The sequence below is a fragment of the Saccopteryx leptura genome, chromosome 6, assembly GCF_036850995.1.
Source record: "Saccopteryx leptura isolate mSacLep1 chromosome 6, mSacLep1_pri_phased_curated, whole genome shotgun sequence".
Classification (NCBI taxonomy): Eukaryota; Metazoa; Chordata; class Mammalia; order Chiroptera; family Emballonuridae; genus Saccopteryx; species Saccopteryx leptura.
The window spans coordinates 65,200,156-65,225,668 of record NC_089508.1 but is presented as its reverse complement, the minus strand read 5'-3'; the positions used below and the strand labels follow the sequence as shown (position 1 = coordinate 65,225,668).

Sequence of the window (25,513 nt, the reverse complement as noted above, 5' to 3'; positions counted from 1 at the left end):
AATCACAATTCAGTGTTTCTTTACATAGTTATTAAAGTCACATTATTTAGAAGTCAAAAAATTTCAAAACATTTGAAGGCAGTTTTTATGATTTCGCTCTAATGTAGTGGAGAGGCATTTATTACTGCACACTTTATGCCATCATTAATTTTATTCACTGAGGTGAGAAAGTAGAAACTGCTTGGAATCAGAGCCTTCGAGTAGAGCAAATAAAACTGAAAAAATTCTTTCCTTCTGTGAACAAAAATCCACTCACATAATTCATTTATTTAATTTTTGGAATGTAGGAGGGTCAAGCATGCACTGGCAGGGAGAGTGGAAGAATCTGGAAAGAGGTTAGGAGGGAAGCAGGAAGTTATATTCATAGAGTTGTGGGTTCATTTTCTGAAGATGGGTATTAAGAAGACAAAACAGAAGTTCATTGTTCTTTCCTCTTCTCCACTCTACAGTTTCTTGCAGTTCATAGGCTCATGCTGACCATGTTTCTTTTTGTGACCCCACTGCTCGATCTTTGACTGTCATGTCATCTTCACAGCCCTTGGCCTAGAGAATGTTAATTGTCAATACTCTGGCAAGGATAGAAACTGTATCAACTCTTTTCTCATAGAATCAGTGGTGGACAGTATCTTAAATGTCATCTCCCCCTACCACACACACTGTCTTCCAGTTCATTTTTTCTTCTTTTCCTCTCTTCTTAATTTCCTCTTTCTTGATCTCTGATCCATGATACTCTTTTCCTGTATTCCATGATCTAAACCAGGTGTCAGGAACCTATGGCTCACAAGCCAGATGTGGCTCTTTTGATGGCTGCATCTGGCTCGCAGGCAAATCTTTAATAAAAATAATAATAACATTAAAATATAAAAAATTCTCATGTATTACAATCCATTCATTTCCTACCACTCATGTTCATGGTTGCAGGTGGCTGGAGCCAATCACAGCTGTCCTCCGGAACAACACCAAATTTTTATTGGATAATGCATAAGGTACATGGGTCGTTGTATGGCTCTCATGAAATTACATTTTAAAATATGTGGCGTTCATGGCTCTCTCAGCCAAAGAGTTTCCCGACCTCTGATCTAAAGGTAACTCTTAGTTGAAGTGCAGGACCTAAGCATAATTTGTTGTTCATCATTGACATTCTTCTTGCTCATGTGTGTTGTGGCGACAATGAACTATTCGGAGTAGCAAACCTGTCATTTGATTCCTGTTCCTCACACGGGGCACCTCTTGTAGCAGCTACAGTGAACTACTCGGAGACCAGATGACATGCTTCAATGGGCTGAGGGGGGGCAACAGCCCCTGTCCACAGACTGAAGGACTGAAACCCCATCCCCAGCCTTACTCAGATATTTATTAGCAACTACAAATAACTCAAGGAAACAGAAGATGTTTTCAGGGGGTGAAGTAAGGGACAAGGAACATTGACTTCTAATTTTCTCTGAGGGCCTAAACATTTCTTGTTGGGGAATATTATCCTGCTGTTTTGCTGTTTCCAGTACGGGTCAGAGAGGCCCCTGGACTCTCCTCCGCTCAGGGCTTTCACCCTAGAGCAGTGGTCCCCAACCTTTTTTGGGCCATGGCTGGTTTAATGTCAGAAAATATTTTCACGGACCGGCCTTTAGGGTGGGATGGATAAATGTATCACGTGACTGAGACAAGCATCGAGAGTGAATCTTAGATGGATGTAACAGAGGGAATCTGGTCATTTTAAAAAAATAAAACATCATTCAGACTTAAATATAAATAAAACAGAAATAATGTGAGTTATTTATTCTTTCTCTGTGGACTGGTACCAAATGACCCACGGACCGGTACTGGTCCATGGCCCGGGGGTTGGGGACCACTGCCCTAGAGGACCTAGCTGTCTCTCTCTGATTGTTTAACTCTGCAAGTTTTCATAGTATATTCCTACACATATTCATTGGTTTTAATATTTCACACTTATCACTGCATTTGATCCTTGTTTTCAAATATAGAAATTATGGCATTGTTACTAATTATCATTTTATCTTTATTCATATTTTTCTTTTATTAATATTTTACATGAGTTATGTGATGCATTTAATAAACTTTCCAAGATCACCCAGCTAATAATTGATACAACTAGAGTATTTTAGTTAAGACCATGGCTACTAGAAAAGTCCAATAAAACAAAGATTTCTCTTAAGCCAAGCAGCGAAAGCAAAGAGGCCATCTCTGTGTCAGTGGAAAAGTGGGCTATAAAATGTTGTGATAGCTTGTTCCAATGGCAGAGCTGCCCAGCTAACAAACACAGTTATGAATTGAGTTGGTCCAGTGAAAATGCTGACTCAAAGCTGTAGGTTAGCAAGAGTTTTGTAGTTTAGTTGAGCATAAGGATAAGCTATTAATTTTAGCACCTGTGATTTTAGCACCATTTTGTTTGTATAAAAAGACTAGCTTTGGTGCAATAAAAATCAAATTCAATGTATTAAACTTATTTTAAATAAAAATATATTTCAAAATGATTTTAAATTGCAAAAAAAGAGAAAAGCATATCCCTATAAAAACATTTGCCATTACCAAATTTATAGCATAGAGAGTGTGTTCTCTTTTTCTCTCACCTAATTTCACTCCACACAAGTAGCTATGGTTACTAATTTGATGAATATCTTTCTAGATATTTTCTGTGCCTAAATAAACACATAGACATATGGGATAATACTAAACTTACTATCATGTCAACTTGTTTTTTTCACTTAATAGATTGATTATTTTTTCATATATATATACATATATACAAAGATTTTCCTCATCTAATTATTGTGTTCTTTCTATTATACAATATACTATAACTCATTTACTTAATATATTATTGATTAATATTTTGGTTGTCTAGCTGTTGTTGCTGTTACAAAATATTGCACTGAACATTATTGTATAAGAAATTATTTTAATCTTGTACATTTATTTATCTGTGGATAAATTCAGATAAGTACAAATATTCATATTAGTGTAATCACTAATATTTCAATGTATAAATATCTGTATCCTTGAGGTGCCACTTTGCAGTTTGATCTCTGAATATTAAACACACACACAATGGTATTTTTATAGTAAACATTTTTTTTTTTTAGTTGTTGTTTTTTACCATTGCAGACAGACCAAACTTGCACCAAATGATTTGGTACAAAGTTCCATATACCTAACAATTTTAATTATTCTCTTTGTGATTCTGACAATAGCACAGAGCATCAAACCAGGCCATGTGTATTTTAAAGTTTCAATGTATGGAGTTATCCAAAGTGACAATGGTTATTTTTCACAGTATCTAGAATCTCTCCTTCTCCCTGTGCAAGGTTGTAGAGTCTTGGATCATTTTTACTTTATCAACCAGTTAAAACCTATGATATCCACTTAATCTTTTGCACAGCCTCTTTTACTATGAACACTGGAATTTTTTTTCTAGAAATTCAATGACTCATTAAAATCATTCCTTTTTTCCTCCTTCAGGGCTGGGCGGGGTCTTTATGGTATTGACAGCATGCCAGATCTCCGCAGAAAGAAAACTTTGCCTATTGTACGAGATGTGGTAAGTCACTCTTGTCATATTCTCTTTGATTGCATGTGTTGTCTTGGTCTTCATTACATATCATATTGTCCTTCTCATTAAATATCTAGCCTGTAAGTATTTCATAGTATAGAACACATAAGAAGCTGGATTCTAGTAAGTGTTATATTATCTCTTTAAAATCTATTAGGTGGAGAAACTCACTCTACACTTTTAATAGCTCTGGATATTAGTTGAAATTACAAGTGGAGCTAAAATGACTCTATAATTGAGAAAAAAAAAAAAGTCATACAGCATCCTAAGCAAGCTTCTGCAAGTGGGCTTTGAAGTGTTATATTTTGAATGACCACAAGTTTAATTTGCAGTTTAAGGCTTGACTTGAACCTCTTCACCTTAATTCAGTAGACTTGAACACTACAAAGCAAGCAAATAATATTAACCATTTTTATTCTATTCTATTAAGATCAAGTATAGCCAAATAAATAAGCTGCTCCACTGTCTAAAGAAAAACATGGCTCCCAAGCAATTATAACTTTTACTAGCCCGAACATAACTCTGAATAATCCAAGGTCTCCTATAGTGAAATATGCTGGAGAACATCTAGAGATGCAAATAATTAATAATAGTCTGTGTTAAATATAGAAAAAAATAGTCCATCAGCATGAAAAAGAGTGTTTTCTGTCATCCACAGTGTCTTCACATATTTTTCTGGAGGCATATACTTAATAGTTTATGACATGAAAAATGTATTTTACCCCAGAGAAAACAAACTTTCTTGATATTAGTAATTTTTAATTTTGCTATGAAAACCTTTATCTAAAGTCATCATTTTAATTTTAAAGTAGGAAAGATAAAATTGTGACTGGAAAGATCTTACACTGAAAAGCATGATATGTCTGTTCTGTTAGCTCAGAATCCTACCATTATAGCGTGGATGTTATTTTAAAGTATTAGGCTTTTTAACATTTTTATATTCTCTTCTTATCTTTCTTATGTCTCATTTTATTTACACTTTGGTACATGGAATCTTCAGGCCATGGTAAGTGATTTTCTTTTTTTCTTTTTTAAGTATTTGTATTTAACTTTTCATTGTTTTAATTGTATTTAAGCAAAGAAAAAAGTGATTTTTTATTTAATTAAGTAATATTTGCCAATTTTTCTCAAACATATAATGCACTTATTCATGGGATAAAAGAGGAAAGGATGGGGAAATAAAAAGAGACATATGGAAATAATACTTGGATTATCCAAGAATTTAACATCTAGTTCAATTCAAAAAGACCAGCCGGATCAGGTGGTGGTGCAGTGAACAGAGCATTGGACTGGGACGAAGAGGACCCAGGTTCGAAACTCCGAGGTCGCCAACTTGAGCACTGGCTTATCTTGTTTGAGCAAGGCTCACTAGCTTCAGCACAAGGTCTCTGGCTTGAGCAAGAGGTCACTATGTTTGCTGTAGCCCCCTGGTCAAAGCACATATGAGAAAGCAATCAATAAACTAAGATGCTGCAACAAAGAATTGATGCTTCTCATCTCTCTCCCTTCCTGTTTCTATCTGTTCCTCTCTCTGTCTCTCTCAGACCCTGTCACAAAACAAACAAAACAAACAGAAACAAAACAAAAACAAAAAACAGAAATACAGACCAATTTATGTAAACACATACAAATACAGACTAAGATAGGATAAAAATAATAGAGACAATTGTTGTCAGAGATGAGAGAGCATCTTGGATAAACCCTTGGATGTAGGCCCTCCATAGGTCTACATCAGGGGTCCCCAAACTTTTTACACAGGGGGCCAGTCACTGTCCCTCAGACCGCTGGAGGGCCCCCACATACAGTGCTCCTCTCACTGACCACCAATGAAAGAGGTGCCCCTTCCGGAAGTGTGGTGGGGGCCGGATAAATGGCCTCAGAGGGCCGCATGTGCCCGCCATAGTTTGGGGATGCCTGGGGGGGGTGGAGATGGCTAGAGACGGGTAGAGAGTGACTTCTTCACTTAGGGTTGTGCTGAATTTGATCTGGGTGCATAGCTTTGTCGCTAAAGGCAATATATTGATATTTATGACCAGATGCATTATTCCACTATGACTTTCCTTTGCTCCTAATAGTAGAGCAGATTCGATAGTCCCATGTAGAATTTCTAAGTTCCAAAGTTTTCTATAGTAATGTTGAATTTATTATATTACATATGTTTTGGGTAGGAGCAATATAATGGCTCTATTTTACAGGGGAGTCTAAAAGGATTTGACTCTTACTTAAAATCACTGAAGTTACCAGCCTTGAGTAAGAAAACAAATCTGGGTATAATGTTTCTCAATTGATAAAATAAACCCTTGGATGAAAATATCCTGGCTAGATGTGGAAGAGCATTCCAGGGAACTATAAACAACTCAAGAACCATCTAACACCAGCTGTGATTCAGTGTCCTTACACATTTCAGCAAACTCTGTACCAGTGGTCATGTTTTTTAATAAATGTGAGCATGACCAACTTGGGGGAAAAAAAACTCCAGAAGCCTCTTCTAGCCTGGAAATTGTGGGCCAATCACCCTGCCATGCTAAACCTCACTGTTCTCATCTGTAAAAAATGTCAGGGTTAGGTTTGATGATGGGGGAACTTCTCTCAGCTTTAATGTTCTGTGATTCCACATTTGAGGTGAACTGGCTGAATACTGAATATGGTAGGTCTTTATTGACTAAAATATGACCAATAGTCTATATACTTATATTTTCACATTCTGCTGCGCAGTTACCTCATGTACCAATAACTCATAATTCTGTTTATTTTAGACCCTGGCTGCCCGGAAATCTGGACTCTCCCTGGCTATGGTGATTAGGACATCACTAAACAATGAGGAACTGGTAGGTGCAAAGTCAATTACTAGGTATTCATTGTAGTGTAGTGGGAAAACCTGATGAACTCATTTGTAATGTTTATTCCAACATTGTAGAAATAACTGGGAGCATGGGAGGAGTCTGACCCTGAAACAAATTTCCTCTGGGCCTCAGCTTTACTATCATCCAAATTATCTCCTCTTGCTCAAATATGCATGAACTTTTCCATCTTTAGAAATGCTATTCCATTCTAATGCAATTTAGCTTTTATTTTCCCCCTGAAAAAAATTCTGCTAAATTTTTACATAGTTCAAATTTTGCCTCATTACTGAGGCTTTCTTCAACATCCTCCTCCCCTTCTTGCTGAGTTAGTTTCTTTCTCACGGCTTTTTTTTTTTTTTTGCATTTAATCACTACCTCCATAAGCTAGTATAGTTAAGAGTGAGGGCTGTTTGGGGTGAGTCCCATCTGTACAACTAAATTATTATTATTGGATCTGGCATGTTATGTAACTTCTCTAAACTTGAGTTCTTTCATCTATATAGTGAGGAAATAATGAGACAGATGAAATAAGGGAATGGAAACATGTTTAACACTCAGCATGACCTAGGATATAGTAAACAATAAATGTGAGCTGCTGTTTTTTTTATTATTTTTATTAGAATTAATTTGATTATTTTGCATAAACCTTTCCTTTTAGACTGATATCCCTGAGGGTAACCTACTATTTTGTTTATTCTTCTTGTGAAATCTTTTTATTTTTAGTGCTTAGTATACTCTCTGAGATGAGGTAGAAGCTTTGTAATTCTTACTGAATGAAAGAACCAATTCAAAGATACAAATAGGCTGCAAATATCTAGGTCAGGGATTCTTAAATTTGGCTCATAAGATTCACTGGGGGAACTTTAAAACATACTTCTGTCTGCCTCTCCTTTCCACTGATTCTAACTTAATGGCTTCAGGTGTAGCCTGCATAGAGGAAACTCTCAGGCGATTCTAATATGCAGTGGGTTTTGTGACATGTAGCTCCATCCTGCACACACTGCTGAGGCTTTGACTCTAGATAATTTTTCTGTGCCCCCTGTTATGAAAATTAACACATTTTACCTTTATTAATTTTAGCAACTTTGTCATTCTTATAGTGTCTTTTTTTTTTTTTTTTTTTTTTTTTTTATTTTTAATTTTTCTGAAGCTGGAAACAGGGAGTGACAGTCAGACAGACTCCTGCATGCGCCCGACCGGGATCCACCCGGCACGCCCACCAGGGGCGGTGCTCTGCCCCCCAGGGGGCGATGCTCTGCCCATCCTGGGCGTCGCCATATTGCGACCAGAGCCACTCTAGCACCTGAGGCAGAGGCCACAGAGCCATGCCCAGCGCCCGGGCCATCTTTGCTCCAATGGAGCCTTGGCTGCGGGAGGGGAAGAGAGAGACAGAGAGGAAAGCGCGGCGGAGGGGTGGAGAAGCAAATGGGCGCTTCTCCTATGTGCCCTGGCCGGGAATCGAACCCGGGTCCTCCGCACGCTAGGCCGACGCTCTACCGCTGAGCCATATAGTGTCTTTTTTTGGTTAAAAATATTACTTGACTTGCTACAAATTTTTATATACTTGACATTTAAATACCATTATTTACATTATATTTCTCAATCTCTTCCTTCTACCATTGTTACCTTTCAAAGGCCAACATTACCTAGGTCTTATCAGCAACCCCCGACCCCAATATACATCAGCAAAGCAATATACATTTATTTGCTGTAGCACTCTGCTCCTCCACCCCTCCCCCTCATTCCCTCTCTCTCCATCTCTCTTTTCCTCTCCTACAGCCATGGCTCGGTTGGAGCAAGTTGACATTGGGTGCTGAGGATGGCTCCATGGCCTCACCTCAGGCACTAAAAATAGCTTGGTTGCTGAGTAATGGAGCAACAACCCCAGATGCACAGAACATTGCCCCATGAGGGCTTGCTGGGTGGATCCCAGTTGGGGCACATGCCAGAGTCTGTCTCTCTGCCTCCCCATTTCTCACTTAAGAAAAATTAAAAAAAAATTTTTTTATTGTGCCACGGGATTAAACAATGTGGCTGCTTTCCCAGATTTATTATACAATGCCAATATAATATTTTGAGCATAGTTTGGATTCAAGAGAAAGCCAACATCCTCTGATGTAGGACAGAATGCCATATTGCTTTCTGAATCGCAAATTATATAGGCTTTTGTTTTATACAAAACAATCGAGGTCAAGGGTTTATATTTATATACCCCTGTTCTATTCCTTTCTTTTTTTTTTTTTTTTTTTTTTTTTTTTTTTTTGTATTTTTCTGAAGCTGGAAACGGGGAGAGACAGTCAGACAGACTCCCGCATGCGCCCGACCGGGATCCACCCGGCACGCCCACCAAGGGCGACGCTCTGCCCACCAGGGGGCGATGCTCTGCCCCTCCGGGGCGTCGCTCTGCCGCGACCAGAGCCACTCTAGCACCTGGGGCAGAGGCCAAGGAGCCATCCCCAGCGCCTGGGCCATCTTTGCTCCAATGGAGCCTTGGCTGCGGGAGGGGAAGAGAGAGACAGAGAGGAAGGAGGGGGGGTGGGGGTGGAGAAGCAAATGGGCGCTTCTCCTGTGTGCCCTGGCCGGGAATCGAACCCGGGTCCCCCGTATTCCTTTCTTATATTCTAAAATATGGTAACTGGTTTGAAGCACAAATACTCATAGAAAGCTAAGAGTAAACCAGTAGAAATCAAAGGAATGTTACTACATTTTCTTAGGCTCTGACAGGGAGCACACCTTCACTTTATGGTTAAATTAATTATTGATCTACGTTTTTATCAACTTAATTATCATTTTACTTCTTTAATTTCAGATGGCTGATATGAAAGATTTTTTTGGTATGGGTATTGGGTGGATAAACAGTGTTCATCAGCTCCCTCTCAAGTTAATAAAGCCCATTTCTTTGGGGCCCACGTCTGAAAAAATAAATGAAATGTGACTTCTGTACAACAGGGATAGTAAATGCCACTTTTGACAAGCTGTCACATTAATTAATTACATGGGCAACTAACATAAAGGCTGAAGAGGAAAATTTCCACTTCTGGCTGCCGAAAGTCTTCCTAGACATGCTCGATGTGAAAGCATGAAATCCTATCCTTCATGTGAAGGTAAATGGCTTGGCCATGAAATGTTAATACTTCTATTTTCATTAAAGAGATGTACAATACAAAGCCCAGGCATCTCTTCCAAAGAAGGAAAGGCTGTGAAGTCGATGCCAGGTGACGTGGCTCTGCAGCACAGCCTCCCTTAACACTCTGTTGCATAGGGAGAAGCTCTGCCGGGTGCCTTCTGTCACCAGCTCCTGCTCTCCCGTGAGGAGCTGTTGGGGCTGATGGGGAATCTCGGTCTAATGAGCCCTTAAGAACTACAGTTTCTGTATATTTGCATCTGGCTTAATAACACAAGATTTTTTATTTATATATTTTTTTGCCTTTTTCTGAAGCTGGAAACGGGGAGGCAGTCAGACAGACTCCGGCATGCGCCCGAACAGGATCCACCCGGCATGCCCACCAGGGGACGATGCTCTGCTCATCTGGGGCATTGCTCTGTTGCAACCAGAGCCACTCTAGCGCCTGAGGCAGAGGCCATAGAGCCATCCTCAGCCGGGCCAACTTTGTTCCAATGGGGCCTTGGCTGCGGGAGGGGAAGAGAGAGACAGAGAGGAAGGAGAGGGGGAGGGGTGGAGAAGCAGATGGGTGCTTCTCCTGTGTGCCCTGGTGGGAATCAAACCCGGGACTCCTGCACACCAGACCGACGCTCTACCACTGAGCTAACTGGCCAAGATTTAATAACACGAGAAGTGGTAACAATCTAATGTCCATGTACTGCAACAGTAGTCTGCCTGGCATTACACTGCCCAGCTTTGTGCTTGTTTTCACCATGAGCTTCCTAGGTGTGGATCCAGCTGTGGGACAATCAAAGCAGATCCATTCAAAAATTAAATATTAATTGACTACCATGTATCAAGCATTGTTTCGATTCTGGAAATAAGACAGTAAACAACTCAGCTAAAAAAAGCTCTGCAGTGATGGGGCTTTAAATACAGCAGGAGGGGATCTGCCAGAGAACAGACTGATAAACAGAGAGGCGTGGTGTTGGGGACTGGGTGAAAGAGGTGAAGGCCTTAGGAAGTACAAATTGGTAGTCCCAAAATAGACATGGGAACGTAAAGTATGACATAGGGAATAAAGAATGTAGTCGATATTGTAATAACTATGTATGGGCCAGGTGGGTACTGGAAATATCATGGGAACCACTATGTGGTTAGAAATATCATGATTATCTAACCACTATGCTGTGCACATGAAACTAATACAAAATAATATTCAGTGTAAACTGCAATTGAAAAATAAAATTGAAAAGATATATAGTGGTAGGAGAGGTGAGATACTCTTTTTTGTATCCACTGTTGCTACATACAGGTCATAATGGGAGCTTCTAGCGGGCAGGAGTATTTAAGACAGACCCAAATGAGGAATATGGAAACTCAAATAGAATGAGGAATAGAATTCACCAAGCCTAAAAGGGATACTAGACCTTTTTTTTTTTTCTATCTGAGTTGATGACCTTGTTTTGGACTCTCATCTATTGGCATGCTTTCAGGATTTGTCAACTCTATGGAAGGGTTGGTTTGTCTGGAAGAGTGCAGGTCCTTCTTCCAAAAACAGGATTCAAGCCCAGTAAAAAGGACTTAGGGAACTAGGTGTGGGAGTAATCAGGAGATCACTGCTACTCCTGCCATGACACTAAAGAGATAGCATGCAAAGTTCAAGCAGGCCAGAACACCTGTCTGGTCTAGGTTTCAACCCAGAATTTGTAGGCCCGCAAAAACTCAGGTTCTCTGGAATATTGCTCAGGAACAAGAATCCTTTCAAGCTGCATGGACGAGTGTTGACGAGATATAGGCCTGAATTAGAATCTCAGCATCACCTCTTACGACCTCTGAAAACTTGTTTCTTACCAATACTTCTTGACTCCTTGAGACTTGCTCACCTCATCCTTAAAATTAAAGTAATAATACTTATCTTATATTTTTGAAAATTAAAAAATATCTTGCCAGACAGAGCAAGTAGCAATCAGGGAAATGGAGCAGGGACTGATGGTGAAGTATCCAGAAAATAAGCTAAGCCCAATGCCTCCTGGTCACCTTTAAAGCTGAGTGTCTGATTTCAGAGAGTACGAATTTGGGAACCAGCTGCAATGACACCAGATTTGAAGATTATCTTGTTTACAAGTATTGCTATTGAACCTGCTTCCATCCTTCGAAAGAGCACAGTGTTTGACTTGAGATAGGTTTTAGAACAGCTCTACCACTAGCTGTGGAAACATGAGCAAGTTACAGAAATTTTGTTGGCTTTGATATTTTTTAGATGTTTGCTAATTATATAAAATTTTTTACATTGATGTTCATAGGCCAAAAGCCCTATTATTTATTGTGTATTTGAACAATTTTGGCAACAATAATAAATTATCTTCATAAAATACGATGGGAGTTTCCCTTTTGTTACTTCTCCAGGATGGTTTGCCTGAAATAAGTGATGCAGTACCTTGAAATGCTGCCAAAACTCACCACTAAAACCATCTTCATTTCTTTTAGTTTACCACTGCATCAACTTATTTAATATAATAATTTTATCCATGCTCTTTAAATATTTCTTCTTGAGTCAATTTTGATATTTTTTCCCAGTAAGTTGTTCTTTTTTCCTAAATTTTAAAATCTAATGCCACCAAATTATTCATATAATCATAATATTAGTGATTCTCATCTTTTTTCATCTCATGGCATACCTAAACTAATTATAAAAATTCTGTGGCACACCAAAAAATATATTTTTTGCTGATCGGACAAAAAATAGATATGATTTTGATTTATTCATACCAGACAGCTATAGTTGCATTGGCTATTGTCATATTTTTATTTGACAATCTAAGGGAAAAGAGGTCAATGCCTCTGACTACAAAGTCAAGTAGTGCATAGTGCATGTTTTAAAAATTCTTGCAGCACACCAGTGGAAAACCACTGATATCATAACACATAAATGGTAGGCTATTTTAATCTAGTTATCATTTACTTACATTTTCTCTCTTTTGTAAAATCAGTACTATAAGAAATTTCTCTGGCATTTGTTTTGTTGATTCCAAAGTGTTTCTTTTTACTTGTTTTATTTTTGCTTTTGTGATGTTTAGGTTCATCCTCTATTCTCTTTGTATTTATCCTGATGCTACTTTTATAATTTATTAAGTTGAACATATAGTTTATTAATTGTATAGTTTATCAATTAATATCAACTATGCATATATGCAAAAGAATATCCACAATATAAGTGAAGGGAATAAATAAAAATAATATGTAGGCCCTGGCCGGTTGGCTCAGCGGTTGAGCGTCGGCCTGGCGTGCGAGGGACCCGGGTTCGATTCCCGGCCAGGGCACATAGGAGAAGCGCCCATTTGCTTCTCCACCGCCCCTCCTTCCTCTCTGTCTCTCTCTTCCCCTCCCGCAGCCAAGGCTCCATTGGAGCAAAAATGGCCCGGGCGCTGGGGATGGCTCCTTGGCCTCTGCCCCAGGTGCTAGAGTGGCTCTGGTCGCGGCAGAGTGACGCCCCAGAGGGGCAGAGCATCGCCCCCTGGTGGGCAGAGCGTCGCCCCTGGTGGGCGTGCCGGGTGAATCCCGGTCAGGCACATGCTGGAGTCTGTCTGACTGTCTCTCCCCGTTTCCAGCTTCAGAAAAATACAAAAAAAAAAAAAATAATAATAATAATAATAATATGTACACATAAGTATCCATGACTCAGTGTATTTCTTCTTTGTTTTCTTCCTTATTCCTGCCTTCAAAGATGTTATGTCTATTTTTTCACTTGTCTATTTTAACTTAATTTCCTTACCTTTTCTTTTCTAACATATGCATTTAAATCTATTCATTTTTCTCTTAGTATATTTTAGCAGTATTATACAAATTCTATATATATTGCTTTTACTGTTGAGATACAATTATTTCATAAATGATACATTGATCTTTATTTTGACTCATAAGGTTACTTAGAAAGAATTTTTAATCTTTCAAAGATAAGTTATATGGGTTTAATTTTTGCTACTGCATTTTGTTTGGAGGACATGGACTGTATATTCAGTCTTTGGTATTTAATTGAGAATTCTTTTATGGCTTAGTACATATAATCAATTTTGTGGATATCCCATATGAGCTTTTGCTGTTGGGCACATTGATTTTGGGAGTTCTGTATTACTGATAAATTGTTTCATAGATTGTTTTGATAATAATCTTATCTCTTAGGTGCTTTTTTCCTAAAATTATATTTTATTGGGTTGGCAAGAAAGTAGTTTTGTTTTTTTAGTGTGAATTAAAACTCATTTTTATACAAAAAGTAAACTTTAATCAATTATATATTTTCCATTTTGTTCAATGACCTCTTGCCATCTTTCTTGCAACTTCATGATTCCGCACTCAGAAATTTTGGTCCTTATCAGCAAAAAACTGAACCAGGTGCAATTTAAGGTCATTATTATTTGTGAAAGTTTTACCATTCAAAGAGTTTTGCAAACTTTGAAATAAATGATAATCAGATGGTGCCAGGTCAGGGTTTTATGGGGGATGTGACATCACTTCCCAACCAAACTGCAATAATTTCTCATTAGTTACTAAAGTTGTGTAAGGCTTTGCATTATGATAGAGGAACACAATTCCTTGGTGATTTGCCAATTCTGGCCATTTTCTTTGACTGCTTCATCCAGTTTTATTAGTTGTTGACAATCAACAGCTGAATTGATTGTCTGGTTTCTTGGAATTAGCTCAAAATACACAACACCTTTATAGTCCCACCAAATTGACAGCATGACCTTTTTTTGATGCAATTCAGCTTTAGATGTGGTTTGTGCTGGTTGATCATGCTTGGACCATGATGATTTTCAAATGAAGTTATTGTAGACCCATTCTTCATCACTAGTGATCATTCTTTTCAAAAAAGGGTCAGTTTCATTGTGTTTGAGATGCATATCGCAAATATTGATTCGTTGTGTTAAGTGAATCTCAAGATATTTTAAGTAATTTTCAATTGTTGTGTGCAATACATTTAACCTCTTGCAATCTCTTGAACAGTTATATGACGATTCTCTGATTATGGCTTTGATTTGTTCATCATCAACTTCAGTAGGTCAATCAGAACGTTGGTCATCTTTGAATGAAAAATCTCCAGAACATAATTTTTTATACCAATTCTGACATGTGTGTTCTATTATGCAATCAACACCATAAACATTACAGATATTTTTTGTGTGAGCCTCAGCAGCTTCCTTTCCTTTACGAAAATAAAAAAGTAAAATATGCCGAAAATGTTCATTTCTGCACTCTATGTTAAAATTGACCCTAAACTAACAGCTACAAACAAAATTACACACAACTTGCTTCTAAAGTAACCTAAATGTGACTGATACCAAACGCCAAAAGAAAAAAAAGCATAACACTGACAGAAGTCCTTCAAAAACAATTACAACGCTGTGTGTGACAACCGAAAATACTTTCTTGCCTACCCAATATGTGATATTAATGTAGGTATACTAGATTAAGTCAATATTTCCCTGATATTTTTTCTAGCCCTTTTTTAAAAATTTACTGTTGAATGAGTATCTCTTGAACAACACATAACTTGATTTTTTAATTTCAATTTGAGGATTTATCTTTATAGATTAATTCACTCAATTTACACCTACCATGATATAATTGAGCTTGGTGCTATTTCTTTTTAAAAATTTACTGTTTCTTTTTACATTCTTTTCTAAGCTTTTTTTTTGTATAGATTGAGTTTTTTTTTTATTTTTCCTCTTCTCCATCAAATTGATTAAAATTATCTATACTATTTTCTTTAATATAGTTCATATATTTCTTAAATCTTTAATAAACATACTTTACTTCTCAAATTTTAAAGTAATTGTGTCCTGAAAAAGAAAATATAAATATCTGGAGATGCTTAGGATCACATTATTACCCTCCCTAAATTGCAAATTCCTGGACCATGTGGTTTAACTAAGTTCCAGACACAACTCTTGGGTTTCCACAGAAACAGCTTTTGTAATTCTGGCATTAAGTTTATTTTCTTTTTTATTCCAGGTACCCAAGGAATTTTTTTTTCTCAGCTCTTTTACATATTAAAATGTTTTCTCCAACACACTCTAGTAAGCTATGTTAACTTAGTCTGCCATGTTGCCAGGTCAGTTTTTCTACCTGTAAAATGAATGTACTGATACTTCTAGAGCCATTGTTGGTAGAAAGCACTTCAACCATTTTTGACACCTAGGTATGTAGTGAGTATTAGTTATTATTTTGGTTATTAATGGTTTTGACCACACAATTTTCCATAGCTCCATGACTGGCTTCGCTTGGTCACACAAGGGAATAGTAGATTGCGTTCTCTCTAAGATAGATGGATGGTCACCCCCTTCCCTCTCTTCCTTTTATAATTTCTTAACCCTTATTCTGGCTTTTCCATGCCTCTGTCAGAATCGTATAGTTATATGAACTCAGTCTTTAACCCAACTAATACAAAGTACTTTCCATGTAAAAATGACTAAAGTTTCTCCTTGTGGAAGAATTTTGGCTTCATATTTAATAAATTACTCATATCACTTCATTATTTATATATACATTCTCATTGAAAACTTGATTTGGAGAAAAATTGATACACATAGTACATGACAAATGTATCCTAATATATATATATTTTCAGACAAGATTCTATCATAATAAAGGGCACATCTTATAGTATATTCTCCTTGAATTATTGAATCATCCACTTTATCATTGTTCTGCCTTTTTTATTTGACTTATGCAAATAAAAGTTAGAAGTTACTTAGGTCAATGATAATTAGTATCTGTTATAAAACAATACAAGTAAAAAAGTTATTTAATAGTGTTCCATAGATAGGCAAATAACTTTTAGTCTTTGTTTGCATTTTTTTCCTACAAAAAAAATATATTTACTTGAGTAATTTTAGCTTCTCTAGCCAATTTTATGTGATGATTCTGATGAGTAAATTAGTCCTGAAATTATGTCTCTTTTTACACTTAGGAACTTGGTACTCTATCATCATTCTGTCTTCATGCTGATAACAAATTTTAAAGGTCACATTGTACCTAATCTTTACTCTGCAAATATTTCTGATTACTTTGTCTTGAAATAATAAAATGATACCTAGAGGACAGAAAATAATTTTTTTGTCTAAAATGCAAACATCAAATACACACACACACACACACACACACACATGCACGCACAAATACTTCAAAACAAAAAAAACAGACTTTTTTCTTGGAATTATCAAAATGTGATTTTTTTTAAAAGTATAATGATGGCTTTCATAATTCCATGAGGGAAACCTACAGAATGAAGAGGAAAATAGATCTTCATTAGTAAAGTCACTGGTTAACATAGCAATGGTGAAAGAGAAAATTCATATGGCAAATGGAAGTAGATAGGCTCTGTTCCTGTTCTAAGTACTAACAGTTGGTAAATTGGAATATTGATGGTCTAAAAATACTAGTCACTGCTCTTGGCAGAAAGCCTGATTGCTTTATTTCTCAAACTCATTTTAATTTCCTCATATAGAAAAAGCAATTCATTTCCTTCCAGCGTCTTGATTGTTTAAAAAGTGATATATTAAGGCAATTTACCTTAAATTCCAATTTCTTGGCTCAGGAGTTTTAAACAAAATATTTGTGTAGAATATGAGCATCTTCCATTTTGTAGTCTACAGGTTATATTTGACTACAAAGACTTATCAGAGTCAAAGTATTTCTTACCCTCACCTCTGTAGATTAAAACAGTGTCAATACATAACAAAAATTTACTTCCTTTCCTACAATCATTTTATTAATATGGAAATAGGCTTTATTGCTTTTCCTAATTACAAAAGCCTTTAATCCTGTGTATAAACAGAAAAAATGATACAGAGCATTCCTAACTTTTAAAAATTAAATTGAGCCTGACCAGGCAGTGGTGCAGTGGAGAGTGGGTTGGCTTGGGATGCAGGGGACCCAGGTTTGAAACCTCAAGGTCACCAGCTTAAGCACAGTCTCCTCTGGCTTGAGTGCGGGGTTACTAGCTTGAGTGTGGACTCATGGACTTGACCCCGTGATCACTGGCTTGAGCACAAAAGTTGCTGGCTTGAAGCCCAAGGTCACTGGCTTGAGCCCAAGGTCAATGGCTTTAGCAAGGGGTCACTGGCTTGGCTGGAGCCTCCCAGTCAAGACACATTTGAGAAAGCAATCGATGAACAACTAAGGTGCTGCAATAAAGAGTTAATGGTTCTCATCTTTCTCCCTTCCTGTCGGTCTGTCCCTGTCTGTTCCCCTCTCTCTTTTCCTGTCTCTGTCGCAAAAATAATAATAATAATAATAATAATAATAATAATAATTTTAAAAGATTTCTTTGTGCTTTTTGTGTTTTATAAAGTATTTTTACAATGAGCATTTATTTTATTATAATGAGAAAATACATATACTTTAGAAAATAATGTTTGTTGTAGAGGATTTGAAAATCTTAGAAACATTTAAAAGAGATTAGTGACAAGTCTCCCAAATTTCTGAATTCACTTTGTTCTTGAGCCCTAGTTCCAGTAATCAGGGCTCTGCTTGTTCTTGGGACCATCCTCTCTACATGTTTGGTTCCTGGTTGACATATGCCAGAGACCCTCTTATTTTAACATACCCAGGCCTGTCCTTTCACTCAGTTGGGATCCTGTTAGCTGTACCTATCTATCTTTCTGCCTGTGCAAAAATGCAAAATGCTACATTTAAAATATTTTTTTCCTTTTTAATCTAGTTCCTAGTGGTGCATTACAAACTTCAATTTCCCCGGGTGGATGGCTAATTTTAGTCTTTTTCCTTATGTTCTTCTGTCTTATTTTTATTCAGTGCCCCATACCTCAATTTTTGGTCTTATTCCATAAGATCTCATACTCTCAGTTCTTATCATCTTGTTTGATACGGTCTTATTTTTCTGCTAAGAAAGTACCTTCTTTCTCCCAGGATGCAGTATGCCTGAGGTATAAGAATCCCCTCCTGTAAGATGTAGTTTTATATGTTTTTTTTTAATTTTTATTTTTAACTAATTTTTTAGAGAGAGAGAGGAAAGTAGAGAGAGAGAGAGAGAGAGAGAGAAACATCAGTTTGTTGTTCCACTTACTTATGCGTTCATTGGTTGTTTCTCGGGTGTTTTATGATGGAGGATCAGACCTGCAACCTTGGTGTACTGGGGCCATGCTCTAACCAGCAGAGCTACGCAGTCAGGGCCAAACATGTTTTCCTTAACTATTTATTTAATGAGTTTCTAAACTCACCATAATTATATCTTATGTTTTGGTGGTGTAAGAAATGTTTCATATCTCATTTATTTCAGAGTAATTTTCAATATGCCCATATCTCCAAAATCAAGAATAAAAAGACTCATATTATCTTTTCCTGGAGACTATGAAAATACCCTCCTGCAAATTATTAAATGTTTTCTTCCAGCTTCTATAGTTTTAAATGTTGGCATTTGTTTTAATGCCCCATTCAACTGATTTTCAATGTGCTGTCTAGTAAATTTTCTGCATTTCTTACTTTTTAAAAATTAGCTTCACTCTCTTCTCATGAAGTAGCTAATGGCTCCTTTATGAAACCAAACCAAACAAAAAATTTCAATGAAATCTTCTCAGTTGTCTGTGCAGAACTCTTTTGTTTTCTTTCAGCATGCTTAATTTTTTAGCAATGTTCCTTATATTTATTAATCCTACTAGAGCCTATGGATTTATAGGACTGGCTATATATCACTTGAATTTAATAAAAAGAAAATGAACATGGGGATTAGATAAAATATATTAATCATTTACTTAATCTTAAAATATCTTTTCATGCTAAAAAATAACTTCTTGTTCAGCTGCATTCTAAGGTCATATTGTATATTTAATTTTCTGTGTTTAGTAACAGACTGTCTTGTATTCCTTTCTAACCAGTATTCCTTTGAGTTAGAATTATTATTTTCACCTACTAAGACAAATAACAAATTACTCAACATGATTACAAATATAACTAAATTCCCTTCTTATTTTTTAACTAAACCAAAATGCTACAATACACACACACACACACACACACACACACACACACACACACAGACACACACCCCTTGAGCTCCCCAACCCAACTAGAATAGCAAACTGTGTATGGATAGCTCATGGAAAATCTGCTATGCCAAGAATCATTCAATTCACTTTAATAGTATTGAAGATACCTACTTTGCTAGGCAGTAAAAGGGAAGCAAAGATAAAGAATACATGCTCTTAATTCTAAACAAACTCTTAACAGTTTTTGTGAGACATCTTTATTATGAAATAAACCCAAGAGATTTACTTGGCACAGATTACGTTTGAAAAGTTGTTCTGTCTGTATAAACCCTGATACAAGGTCTCTCACTTGAGTTATTCCTCTACTTTACCATATGCTGCTCTGTGGACTCACCTAAAGCATAAAGGCCTTTGACTAGACCCTCACGGGTAGCACGGATGGATCTTGCTGTTCAAAGTTAGAAAAATTATTAGTAAAGCTTAACTTCCTAGCAGGGAATCTCCCATTACTATTACCAAACATATTCTCAGAAAACACATAATGAGGAAAATGTAATAATAAAGGGAAAAAAGCAGTCACTATAATGTGGAATAGAAAAATAATGAAAAGTTGGTTGTTTCAATGCTGTGGGAAGATATTCCAAAATGAGTTTTAAAGATGATAAATGCAAAATATAAATGCCTCCCTCCTAGCATTATTTATTAACTTGGCTCTTACAGAATTTATATAAATATCAATTTCTAATTCATCAAGCAGCTGTGTAAAATTATATGTAAATTAACTTCAATGAGTGCCAGTCTTTCCCTCAGAAAGTCCCCTATATAGTGAGATATGAGGGACCTGGAGAAGGACTCATCCAAATAAGTCTCTTTTTCTATTGACCACCAGTTTTTGATTGAAAATTCATTACCAGTACTAATATTTAGTATTTAATTAGTTTTAAAGTCTTTGGAAAATATGTTAGTTATGTTACCATCGTAGAAATGAGTATTCAAATAATGCTTTAGATAGGTCAGGTAGAAAGGAATGTGAAGCTTAGAGATCTTAAATGTCTAGGATACAAACTCTTCGCAGAATATTCATTCACTTTACATAAAAATGTGTTGTACCCCTACTCTGTGCCAGTTTTAATGATAGTCACTATATCGGCACTAAGGAGAGAGATATGAAAGACGTTTCCTGCCTAACGCAGCCCATTTTAAATACCATGTGATTGGGTCTATGCTAGAAAATTAGCATAGGTCCAATGCTAGTAAACTCAGATCTTCTGGCTACCCATTCAATAGTTTGGTCCACCCCACTGATGGCTTGTTATTAGAGTATTTTCACATGGTATTAAAAATTATCTCCTTCTAAAATATAAATTACCATGGGAGAGTGCCACATTTAACCTTTATCTGCTGCTATTGCTTTCTTGTGAATTAGTTGCTCTACTCCTTCCTAAGGGATAAGCAATGAAAGCTGTTCAGATGGGCAGAGCATCACCGCATAGTGGGCTTGCCAGGTGAATCCTGGTTGGGGTGCATGCAGGAGTCTGTCGCTCTGCCTCCCTGCTACCCGCCTCTCACTTACTAAGTAAATAAATAAATAAATAGGTAATCAAGGGTCTCTTTCAAAATAGTATATATATTCAGGGGAAAGTAATAAAATTGTTTTATGTTGAAACTCTTCAAATCCACTGACTTGGCTTACATTGGTAACTTCTGTCTTCTTCACAGAAAATGCATGTCTTCAGGAAGACCTTGCAGGCACTGATCTACCCCATGTCTTCCACCACCCCACACAATTTTGAGGTGTGGACCGCTACGACACCTACATACTGTTATGAGTGTGAAGGGCTCCTGTGGGGCATTGCCCGGCAAGGCATGAAGTGCTTGGAGTGTGGAGTCAAGTGCCATGAGAAGTGCCAGGATCTCCTAAACGCTGACTGTTTGCAGAGTAAGTACTTTGTTAGACAGGTTATGCAAAACCTGCCTTATCCTATATATTTTCAGGTTACTCTCTTCAGCTCTGCTGGTTTTCAGTAAATCCTACTTCTCCTCTCCTACCACTTAATCAAAGAAACATATACAGCCCATTCAGTCATGTAGTTGAACTTGGTATGATTCCTACTGTGTTGAACTCACTCAGCATGATTAGATTTCCTCCGAGTACCTAGAGTACAACTGCAGTCACATGAAGTAGAAAACTTTAAAGTGACTCCCAATCTATCTCTTCATTTTACCTCATAAGAGCCTGATGTGTTAAGTGTGAATATATAAGTCAAGTCCCTCAAACAGGGGCCAACACACACCCCTGTGATTACAGCTACTGGAATTCTTGTCCAAGTCTATTTGTTGTCTGACTTAAGGAGCCATTTTCCTTTACATTCCAGGCACAGGTCTTGGAAGTGGGTCTTGTGTTTGAATGTAAAAAACAGATCTAAGTTACCAAACATGGAACCTAGAGCAAGGATTTTAACTTCTCAGGGCTATATTTTCTTCCACCAAATGAACAGGATTAATAAAATTTACCCCAAAGGATTATTGGGAAGGCTAAACAAAATAGTCTCTGCTAATAGTCTGGCACATATTAGATGCTCAATGAATCTCTGTGGCCTTTTGATGCTTTCACACTTCCTAATAGGTACACGCCTCAACCTTCATGACATGTTATCTTAAATGTTCCATTTCCAAAAGAGTTCTTTATACTGATACTTTAGCTTAGGTCCAGGAGTGCTAGAACATCACACTCTATAATACATATTACTGACTTTTCACTGCCTCATTTATTTGGTCTTGTGTGCTGACCTTAAATCATTAAACAAAACATTGCCAAAGAAATATAGTAACATGGATTTTCACTTGCAAGTAGTGGGCTTTTTTTTTCTTCACATCTCAACATTCTCCCTGTTTATTGTTTATATAAATTCAGTCAATGTAAGGTTCGTGGGTTGCCTCAAATTGAGAAGGGACAGAGGAAAATGTCAAATAAAGATTAAATAAGAAATGCTTTCATGTCTGGCTTTTGTAGAAACAGAAATATACATTCTACAGGCTTCTCTATCTGATTGGTATTCTCCTACACAGTCAGATCAGATTGAGGCTATTAATGGTAATGAATACATTTTTTCTTTTCTTAGCAAAATAAGTAGTAGCTCTTTAAAAAAATAGAAAAAATATATATATTTAATAATGACAGCGGAAGAGGAAGGGGATTAACTCAATATTGCTCAGACCATTTACTTATAAAATCTTATAACTCAGTTAAAATCCAGTCCACTTGTTTAGAAATAAATTGTAAAATATGCATCCTAAGAAATAAGCTTATTAGGCCAGTGATGTTTAAGAAAACAGATAGGATAATTATTGCCATCTTGAAACAAGTGGCTTGAATCCCTTAAATGATGCAGATCACACATGAGAAATGAGCTCATTCATTTAGTCTTTTAAGAAAGAGGAATGGCACACACTTATTAAACTTTAGATAAATTTTTATAATCTATTTTTATTTCTTAAGACAGCATGTATTAGTAGATATTGGCCAATAGATTAGGCAAAATTTTTATTGACGTTATTCACTAAAATGCACATATAATTGGAAGAATCAACAATAGTTCAGAAAAATGAGAGTGTGTATATATATATGTTCTAAGAAGGGAATATTTATTGTTTTCTTTAATAACACTTTCTTTTTTGCCAAAACCCACACTGTCACAGTGAACAGAAAGGAATTTTGCAAGTATGTGAATTCAGCTTCACCATTTTCCACAATAACTATCAATAATATTTTAAAGTCTCCCTTTGGAATCAATGACATTTTCTTAAGACATTTCCCTTGATCGTTACTTTAAGCCAGACATTTGGAATGGCAACATCATGTGTGAGACATTTTTGTGTATGTCATCACTGAAAACAAAAGAAGGAATAAAAAGTTAAGAGAAAGCAGAGTTGGATGGTGTAGCTAATGTAGCCTCCTTTAAGGAGGTTCTCTGATTTCCTTCTCAAAATGATCATACAGTCTCTGTTTGAACACCTCCAGGGAAAATTTAATACCTTGGTAGACACCTGAATTAATCACTGGAAAATTCTAGCTTATAAATGAAAATTCGAACTAAGTCCTTTCTGCCTCCTTGAATTCTATTCTTTAAGCCAAATCTTACCTCTGGAGAAAACACTTAATACAGTGACTTTCATTGAATGTAACAGTTTTTCAAATACTTGAAAGCAATAGTTTTCTTCAGGTTTCTAGGACCCTTATTATTTTGCTCTTTCTTTTCTGCAACCTGTCAGCTTAAAAACATATTCATTCTCTCTCCCTCTCTCTCTCTCTCTCTCTCTCTCTCTCTCTCAAAAAAAGAAAAAAGTTAAACAAATAAATAAATATACATGGTCTGATCAATGACCCATGCAAAAGAGTATTTACATTTATTTCAAATTGATTTGAGTTTGGTATTTCATTCTCATTAAGTCTTGGGTCTGTGATTTATATACCTTCAGTCAAGTGGGATTGAATCAAATGATGATAAAATCCCACTCACTGCTTAAGTTCTTCTTTGAAGGCCTGGAGATACAGGAAACCATGAAATTAGTTTCTTACAGTCTCGTCTCAGCTCCACTTTAGTTAATCTTACTTGGTGATGGTTCCTACACTTTACTCTCTTCCTGGCCCAAGGCTGACAGCTATGTAGTAAATGGTAGGAACAGAGGAGATGGAGGGAAACAGAAAGACCAATCCTTGAGAAAAAGGAACTGACTTTCCTGTCTCAGTTCCATGTAGCCAGAGTCTGGTATTTTTTTTTTTTAACTCACTTGGGTTCTACTATCTAAAAAGCCATATTTTTTTTCTTTTTTCTTCATAAAAGAATTTTGTTGTTGTAGAATTAAAATGTAAGTATGGAGGAAAAACTTGTGGCCCTGAATGATGTGAATATAACCCATAATGAATGTGTCATTAAAGCTATAACAGCAGTTTTAAACTTGAAAAAGGCAAAAACAGTAATGTTGCTTGAGAAGAGGATGTGTGTTGTGGGAAGCCTATTTAAGGGAGAGATCATCTGTAAAAAATACTTGCTTTTTCTTTTCAAAGTAGAAAAGAGACAACAATATTGGGAAAACATGCAAATGTCATGGTACCTAACTCCACTGGCCCTTATTTCTTTATACATTTCCTAAGAGGGAATCCCAGAATCCCACTGAATAAACCGTCTGCCTAATAAGGACAAAAAGTATTTCACCAAAAGAAGATGCAGAATCCTGTGTCTTCTTTTGTCCTATGTGTTCCCCACTGACATTATGTAAAGCTTACATGTCCTAATTCCCACCCACTGTAAATGCATAACATTAAGAAATCTGGCTAGTGTACACCCCTGTCGGCAAACTAGATATTGATTCTCCTTCTTTGTACTTGTGTTACAGCATTTCACAATCTTGATGTCTTAAGACAGTTGTTGGTATTGAGCAGCTTCCATGGGTAGGAACTTTATTCTGGGAATTTAGAGTTCAAAAGAAAGTAATTGATGTTGTTCCTCAATTCAAACCTATTTTTAAAAATTTGATTCAGGTGAATAGATGTGAATACGTATCTTGGAAACATTAGACATCTACTCTTTCAACAGCAATTATACAAAATATGCTTATGCAATGAATACTCAGGAAGCTTGGAAGTACAATTCTGTGGATTCACTGCTGAAGTGGGAGACAATAGCCTTTATTTCTCCAGAACGTAGCACACATTTAAGCACAATTAACTGCTTAAAAAATGTCGGTTAAGCAGCAAGTGAAGGCATGAGGACTATAGTTTGAAATAGCATATAATGTTTTAAAGATCGTTTTTTCATAGAGCTATAGAATTTTAGAAAACCTTTAAATCAGAGGATTTGAGAACCCAATCTACTAGTTTTACTGTTATACAATATCTTGTCAAAAAATAAGGAAGTGTCTCTTATAGGTAGAGTTAGAACCCAGGTCTATGAATTCCAAGCCTAGTGTTCTCCCCTAATTTATAAAGTAAACAAAG

At 36.6% G+C, this 25,513-nt stretch overlaps 1 protein-coding gene across 1 annotated transcript in view; it reads left to right on the top strand.

Moving 5' to 3' along the window:
- Positions 1–25,513, top strand: part of UNC13C (unc-13 homolog C) — a 650,594-nt gene that overhangs the window by 239,080 nt on the left and 386,001 nt on the right. Inside the window, exons 4-7 of the mRNA XM_066342502.1 lie at positions 3,475–3,553; positions 4,566–4,571; positions 6,322–6,393; positions 21,235–21,454. Coding sequence (XP_066198599.1) covers positions 3,475–3,553; positions 4,566–4,571; positions 6,322–6,393; positions 21,235–21,454 — 377 coding nt within the window. The remainder of the gene's footprint in view (positions 1–3,474; positions 3,554–4,565; positions 4,572–6,321; positions 6,394–21,234; positions 21,455–25,513) is intronic.